Source organism: Camelina sativa, chromosome 11 (assembly GCF_000633955.1).
Source record: "Camelina sativa cultivar DH55 chromosome 11, Cs, whole genome shotgun sequence".
Taxonomy (NCBI): domain Eukaryota; kingdom Viridiplantae; phylum Streptophyta; class Magnoliopsida; order Brassicales; family Brassicaceae; genus Camelina; species Camelina sativa.
In genome coordinates, this window is record NC_025695.1 from 30,723,041 (window position 1) to 30,730,379 (window position 7,339).

The 7,339-nt window shown below is 38.9% G+C and overlaps 2 protein-coding genes across 4 annotated transcripts in view; both read right to left on the reverse strand.

Moving 5' to 3' along the window:
• Window positions 1–1,885, reverse strand: part of LOC104724737 (probable C-terminal domain small phosphatase) — a gene marked incomplete in the record, with an annotated part of 3,880 nt that extends 1,995 nt beyond the window's left edge. The window contains 6 exon segments of the mRNA XM_019232218.1: window positions 61–398; window positions 496–987; window positions 1,070–1,151; window positions 1,248–1,369; window positions 1,472–1,729; window positions 1,818–1,885. Coding sequence (XP_019087763.1) covers window positions 61–398; window positions 496–987; window positions 1,070–1,151; window positions 1,248–1,369; window positions 1,472–1,640 — 1,203 coding nt within the window.
• Window positions 2,929–7,339, reverse strand: part of LOC104724739 (putative mediator of RNA polymerase II transcription subunit 26) — a 9,444-nt gene continuing 5,033 nt past the window's right edge. The window contains exons 1-11 of one of the 3 annotated variants that reach the window (XM_019232211.1): window positions 7,298–7,339; window positions 6,930–7,176; window positions 6,540–6,707; window positions 6,060–6,426; window positions 5,836–5,979; window positions 5,579–5,731; window positions 5,376–5,495; window positions 5,126–5,206; window positions 4,833–4,982; window positions 3,276–4,721; window positions 2,929–3,186 (exon numbers count right to left, since the gene is read on the reverse strand). In XM_019232211.1, coding sequence (XP_019087756.1) covers window positions 3,121–3,186; window positions 3,276–4,721; window positions 4,833–4,982; window positions 5,126–5,206; window positions 5,376–5,495; window positions 5,579–5,731; window positions 5,836–5,979; window positions 6,060–6,347 — 2,448 coding nt within the window. In that variant the 5' untranslated portion in view covers window positions 6,348–6,426; window positions 6,540–6,707; window positions 6,930–7,176; window positions 7,298–7,339 and the 3' untranslated portion in view covers window positions 2,929–3,120. The remainder of the gene's footprint in view (window positions 3,187–3,275; window positions 4,722–4,832; window positions 4,983–5,125; window positions 5,207–5,375; window positions 5,496–5,578; window positions 5,732–5,835; window positions 5,980–6,059; window positions 6,427–6,539; window positions 6,708–6,929; window positions 7,177–7,297) is intronic. The other 2 variants (XM_019232210.1, XM_019232209.1) reach the window with 2 other exon arrangements.

The following is a 7,339-nucleotide window of genomic DNA, read 5'->3' on the forward strand; positions in this document are numbered from 1 at the left end:
ACACTGAAATTGATGGTTGAGACCTTTCATAAAACATAATCTCAGACTTGAATAATATACCTGCGGACAGTTGTCAATTATAGCCACTTTAGCCAGATCAAGACCCAGAACATTTAAATCCTTGGTGTAAATTCCATCCAAAAGAATGCACGAATCGCGATAAAAACGCTGTGATATGAACTTTCCATCTGGGTCCAATATATCTAGAAGTTGTGAGGCATAGATGCTGTGGCTTGCTGTGAAAATGACGACATGAAACAGTTCTACCACCCTCTCCAAGAACCTGTAAAGGTGTGGCCTTTGTTTCACAAAGACCGTGTTTTCTTGCATGTTGAAAAAGACCCTGAAGGAAAAATCTGCAGCATTACACGATTCCAGAGTTGAATGAACCAAAGTTTCTGCATTTAAGAAAGAAAGAAAATGATATTTGGTAAGTTCAGCAGCTCATTTAACTTGAAGGTAAACAAACAGAAAAATTAAACGAGGATATCATACCATCCAAATCAAGGACAAGGGTCACAGACTTCTTTCTTAGGGTATCCCGAGGCCAGTAATTGGATACAACATCTGATAATTCCGGCTGATTTTTTATAAAAAGCTGCGGGTCAAAGTCTTCAGCTAGTTCAGCTTCAGCATGATCCTCTGGTTCCACGTTGTAGGATCTTGTCCGGTTGAACGCCAGAAACAAGTCATGGTTATCGAGATTAATCTTGTCAACATCTGACTTAATATCATCCGTGTTGGCTGATCCATCTTCTAAGTAAGGAAGTACCATGTACTGCTCAGGAAAGATGTAATGAGGCAAGGGGCTAATTTCAGTGAAAGCATCATTTCCACTTTCATCAAAAGGCAAGCTCGCAATGAGAACGTCAGAAATATAGAAATCAGAAACGTTGCACGTTTGGTTGTCAAAGCAAATCTTGTTGCTGCTCTCGTCGGCTCCCCACCTGGGGGTTTCCCAGTGCACGGAGTTTCCTGCTGTAAATACTAAGGAAAGAAATCTATTAGCTTATTAAATGTCAAACAAAGGCAAACTTATACCAAAACTGCAACAGGAACATATATATACCTCGATCATTTCCATCCAGTTCGTCATTCAGAACAGGTGAAAATATTGTATCTGAGTTTGACATGTAATTGCAAGCAATTTCCTGCACAGAAATGTTAAAACCACAATTAAAAATTTGCTCATCTCGTATCTATGAAAGAAGGATATTCGAAAGTCAACAACACATTTCACACTGTACCGTTTTTTCGACAGATTCAGAACCATCAACTGAAGAAGCAAACGCCTGAGACTGAGAAGTGTCTTCAACAAGCATTTCAGCGGGCTCATTGGTTTCACTATCCCGAGCAAAAGTATCCAAACCTTAAGAAACCGACACAATCATCAGAGAGAAGAAACCAAAAACGATGGATGACACAAGAAACACAGATAATCTACATCAACAATACAAGGAAAAATCTTTACCAGGATGCTGTTTCTCATCATCGTGGCACGTAGGAGTAGTAGCTGTGGTCATGCTTTCCAAGTCCCCTGATATTTTGGACAAAGAGGACGAGCTTCTTATAGTTGCTTTATGTTTCTTACAGACACCAAGAACCTTGCTTATCTTGCTCTTCATTTCTATATATGGCATTGGCTCTGTGGATCGAATTAAAACGACCTTGGACCAAGCACGTATAGGTGTAACGAGACCTTATTGAAAGACCAAACCAGCGGAAGATGCTGCAAAAACAGAGCCCATCACAATCAATCAATTGAATAATCAAACACAAAAATCAAAAAAAAAAAAAAAAANGAGAACAGAATCTACACAGCAGGGGACATGGAATCTAGGATCATGGAGACGAAATCGAGAAGACAAACAAACGAAAAGCCAACCTATCAGAAATAGCAAAACCCAGAATCTTAACACAGAAGGAAACCAAACAAAAAAAACCTAACTTTGGTCTCTCTATTCCTAATTCACTCGAGACGGAGAAACAAAATCAAAAATTACATGCTCTACTAACTTCAAATCAAAGATACACTAACATAGAATTCAGTCATCTTTAAGCCGAACTCGAGAGCGATTATACAAAGTACAAAACGAAATCTAGGCAGAATCATAATTCAATTCAAACACAACAAAATTCACAAATCCAGCACAATTTAAGGAAAAAAATAATAAAAAGGAAAAACTTTTTCAGAAAACCCAGATAAAAATGAATGTTTTTTTTCCAATAAATCCAACAAATTCAAAGCAAAAACAACCACAGAATCAGAAATCGAAAGTCAAACAACACAGAAGAAAAAAAAACGAAATTTACAGGTGAAGACGAAGAAGATCGAATTTGAGGAAAGAAGACGAAGACAGACCTGAGAGAGAAAGGAGAGGAGAGGAGAGGAGAAGAGAAGAGAGGAGCTGTATCGTCGTCGTCGTCGTCGTCTTCGTCTACTATGTGTTTGTGTTTTGTGTTTGTGGGTCTGTCTCTCTCTCTTCTCTCTGGGTTTCTCTCACATAACTTCCACGAACGGTCAATAGAGAATGATATGAGCCTTATGACGGCTCTTTATTTCATCTAATCAACGGCTACGATTTGTTCCTTTGGTGGGCGCTTCTACTCCAATAGTTAACCAACACGTGTTCTTGTAGACCAGCTGGACGACTCACCCACATAATTTGACGCGTGTTTAAGCCCCTCGCTTTTCTTTTTTTTTGAGTTTAAAAAATAAACTTTTTTAGATTCTTTTGTTTTTTACGAAAATATTTTAATTGTTCCTCTTTCGTCCACAAAAAAAAGGTAATCGGAAACCAAACTAAACCAAGATTGAATTGAAAAATTTGTTTACATCGTGATAACCAAAACTGATTAAGTGCACACAAACCAAACTGAACCGGATAAACTGAAGTGAAATAAAACCAAATTGACCGGATACTCCAATTGGATTAAATACCAACCCGAGCCAAATTGAAATTTCATTACGCCGAAAAATTACAATTGGATTTTTTAATGGTTTTATTAATTCGTGATTCACACAGTTTGGTAAACGGTTTTTTCGTTTTAAGTTTTTGTTTTGTCTAAAGGCTTTTAAATAACAGCATCAGTTACGTGTTTCATCGGCTTTCATGAGATTCATATAGAACTGATGGAAGTGTCAGAAGATAGATTTGCTTCATTGACTGCTCCAGATTCTTGACTCTACAAGAAGATATATTCTTAGTAAACAGACTAACAAGATATAAAATAAACAAAATCGAAGCAATCATGTTCGATCTTTTTTAGCAAACCTTTTGAATATCACTGTTTGTTGTGGAGACCTGTGGCTGTGGTATAGAGGGTCTTTGTTCCTCGCCTTTTGCTTCTCCTTGCAACTGCTGTTGCTGAAGATAGAGAGCATACTGTTGTTGTTGCCATTGTTGTTGCTGTTGGAACCACTCTTGTTGTTGTTGTTGTTGTTGCTGGAACTGAATTTGCTGCTGATTTTCTGGTTCTTGGCTTTGTTGCTGTGGATTGAGCTGTTCCACTTGTTGAGACTGGGGATACTGGGTTTTGGCTTGAGACTGGTACTGTTTGGAGAGAAGTTGCAGAAGATTCTGATCAAGTTGTGGCTGAGCGTTCTGATTTGGTTGTGGCTGTTCAGACATAAGCTGTTGCTGTTGGTGCTGGTAGTAATAATAGTTATAATAATACTGTTGCCACATCTGGTTATAAGCTTCATGACTCTGCATCTGACCTTCTTGTTGGTAGTTACTTTGCACTTGATTTTGAGGAATCTGAGTTTGAGGATAAGCAAGGGATGTTTGAACCTGAGATGTAGAGTTTTGATATTGGTTCTGCGGATTCTGTGAGTCTGCAGGGTGTGCAATCATGTGCTGACCAAGTATCTGAGTTTGAGGATAAGCATTGGATGTTTGGACCACAGGATGCATTTGAAGTGCAGAGTTCTGAAATTGGTTTTGCGGATTCTGTGAGATTGAGCTTTGTACCGCTACCCCATTGTCTCGAGGAGCAACACCCATTTGCTGACCGAGAGTTCCGACTGAATAAGACATCTGAGGAGGTCTCTCTTGAGAACGAGGTTTCCAATCTTTGTGAGTCTGGTTAAAATCTCTTCTGTGGTACCTGTTCCGACCAGTTTGCCTAAGAGACTCTTGACTTTGGTAACTTTGGGGACTTCTTGAGCCCCTAGGTTGGATCACTATAGCATCTGATTTCACAGTATCTACTGAATTGGACGAAAAGTGAGCTTGTTTCGTGACAAAACCATGGTTTGGTGTGGCTTGGATCGGTTGGCTAACTTCACGAGAGCGTTCACCACCTTCATCCGCTGTTAATCCCATGGACAGATCACTCTGTGACTCACACAAATTCTCCCTCTCAGCAACATTATCGTTTCCTTGAACTAGATTTCCTGAAGCCAGACACCCCCGATTAAGCTCAGTGTTTACATAGTCCACCCGAACAGCATCTTTAGATTGGGCACCATCAGAGTCTAGAGATGACTCTTTCTTTTCTTTTGGTGGCGAATCGACTGTGTTGCTAATGCCTCTGTTTGTTAATAGGTCCTGATTCGAGCACTCACGAGCCTTCTCTCTTCTCTGAATTAACTCTCTAAATGATCTTCCTAAAGGACGGGATTCATGTAACTTGGCTCTAGCAGAATGTGGGAATAATTTGATGTGTCGACCCAAAGCCTTCCTCACATCATGGATGGTTCCAGAGAGATCAATAAACTGCCCAAATCCAAGAGCAATTACTAAGTACCAAAAACATTCTATGCAATCAAGAAATGGGGAAAAAATGAAATAGACGACAGAATCTCCTATCTGTAATAAAAAGCTTACCTCCATGTATAAATTTGATATCTCCTCTTTGTCCTCTGCGCTCAGACCATCGGAAGAATCTGCCTGGTGAGATATTTCCTTATCTATGATAGGATCTAACCGATCCACTTGTCGCGACCCTCCATGCATCATTAAGAGTCTTATAAGTTCCTATTAGCGCAAAGATTAACAGTGATTGAAAGTTAAACATGGTAACAGACATTTACAGAAATTCAGTGGACAATTATGATTTCCATGTGAGGAATTATGATTATAAGTTTGAAGAGATTCACACTGCCAGCCAATTAACACACCTCAAGAAGTAATTTATAGTGAGGAACTTTCTCATTGCCTTCTATCAGAATCTGAGCTGCATCATCAGCACTATCTGTAATCTACAAAAAGGAGGACAACCATAAGATAATGAACAAATTCTAAAATATGTGATGCATTGAAGGTAAGGTAGTGAGTAGTGACCCAAACAGTTCCTATAGCTCTAAACTTTGACATGTCATTAACAGATAACTGAAATACAAACCTTTCCGAGTCGGACACATTACTTACCATGTACTTGAGGCGAGACAATCGAACATACAGCAGTCCGGTGGTTTCCAAATTTTCTTTTCCAATGAGTGTTTTCTCCAGAGCTTCTCTGTATATAGTAACAGCAGCTTCAAAATTACCCTGCATCGAACACTGCATAATCAGATATTCTTGACCACTGAGATATCAAAACCAGATGGTACCGAGTAGTGTATCATTCTTACCAGACGCTTTTCCATGTTAGCCTTTTTAGTTACATTTTCAACAAAACCAAAACCCAGTTCCTCACTACATCGAGACAAAGCAACTGAAGCAGCAGATGCATCTCCAACGTGTTCCTTGAATCTTGCATTGAATAGATGGATAACAGATGCATTCTACGATGAACATACAAGGTGTCATGCAAATTTATAAACCTAGTAATTCATCTACCTTGTATCTGATTTTTTTAGATACACTAAAGAAAAATAACCCTATTTACCTTGACAAAAGTCTGTGACGCTCGAGCCAATGCAAAGTTTGCTAGCTCCCTTCCACCCTTGATTTCGACAAAATCCACATAGCGGAACCAGAACTCGGTGTAATTAGCGCAAGGTATTAAGCATCTCTCATAAAGCTTAATAGCCTGCAATTAAAAAAGGAAACAAGTTTTATATACAAACAAGAAGAGCCTAACTGAATCAAAAACAAAGGAATACCTCTTACCCAGTCAAAGTCCCCAAATGACTCGGCGAAGTTCAAATATGCATGCCAATTTTCCAGCTGATTAGCGTCCAACGGATTTACATGAAAATAAGGCCTGCGGATATTTGTCTCAAAGCAGCTTATCTTCTCCATCAACTTCTGTGAATCTTGATAGAACTGTTCCCCAATTGACAAATATGCATGCAGTGCTTTTGACAAAGCTGAGCTAGAGGAAGGACCCATCAAGTCTCTCACAACAACAGAGATCTCCGCATCAGTGTGACGTGTAGGGACCAAATCTTCTTCCATAGGGTCTGGAGAAAGGTCTCCGTTAACATCTATTCCACATTTAATCTTCTCTTTCAAAGAAGCCCCAATCTTCCTGAAGCTGAAGAAAGTGCATGACAAGTATAATGTAATGGAGAAAGACAAACTTAAGCTACAGGAACTCGAAGAACTGGAAAATTGTAGTAGTTTTAGAACATATGTAAAAGGACATACTTTTTGTAATAGAGATCCAACTTTTTGGACGGATTTTTCAGGGTCCGGAGATATACATGAGCCAGTGAACTCCATTCCTTTTGGCCCAAAAGATATTCTATATATTTGTCCCAAAGAGTACAGCAAGAGTAATCTTTTCCAACAAATGAAAGTCCCCTTTCAAATAATCTGTCAGAAGGGAAGTAATCAGCTCCAAACCATCCGTCAATGGTAATGGATACAGGAAAATTAAAGTAAACTACAACTTAAATAATTGAATATGCTGAACAGCTTAAACAATTTGAGCCAACTCTAGTAACTAGAACAATTCTAATGATCTATTGCGCATTCCAAATTACAATTGACGTTACAGATAATTGGTTAGTCAAAGAATAAAACACAAGGGCCTACCCAAAATGCAGAAATACCAACTAACATCATGAGGATCCTCATAAGCAGCAACACCGAATGCGCAATAGTCGAGCCATACAGCTACAGAATAAGTAGCTGATTTGACTGCTCTTTCGAAAACTTCAACAGCATCTTCCAAAGTGCATAGCTTTATCTTATGGTACGCATATTTCTTCCAATAGCCATGGCACAACGGAAACTCCAACAAGAAAGCATCGTAAACTAAACATAGCTTCTTAATATCATCCTACAATAGCAAGTTCAACGATTTTTAAGTTCATGAGAAACAAAAGTTTCCAAATTTAAATCAAAGAACCCTAATTTTAGATCACCAAATCAGACATGCAACTACAATGAGTGTGACTTACGGGGAACGAAGACTCGATTTCGGAGATTAACAAAACCCATTC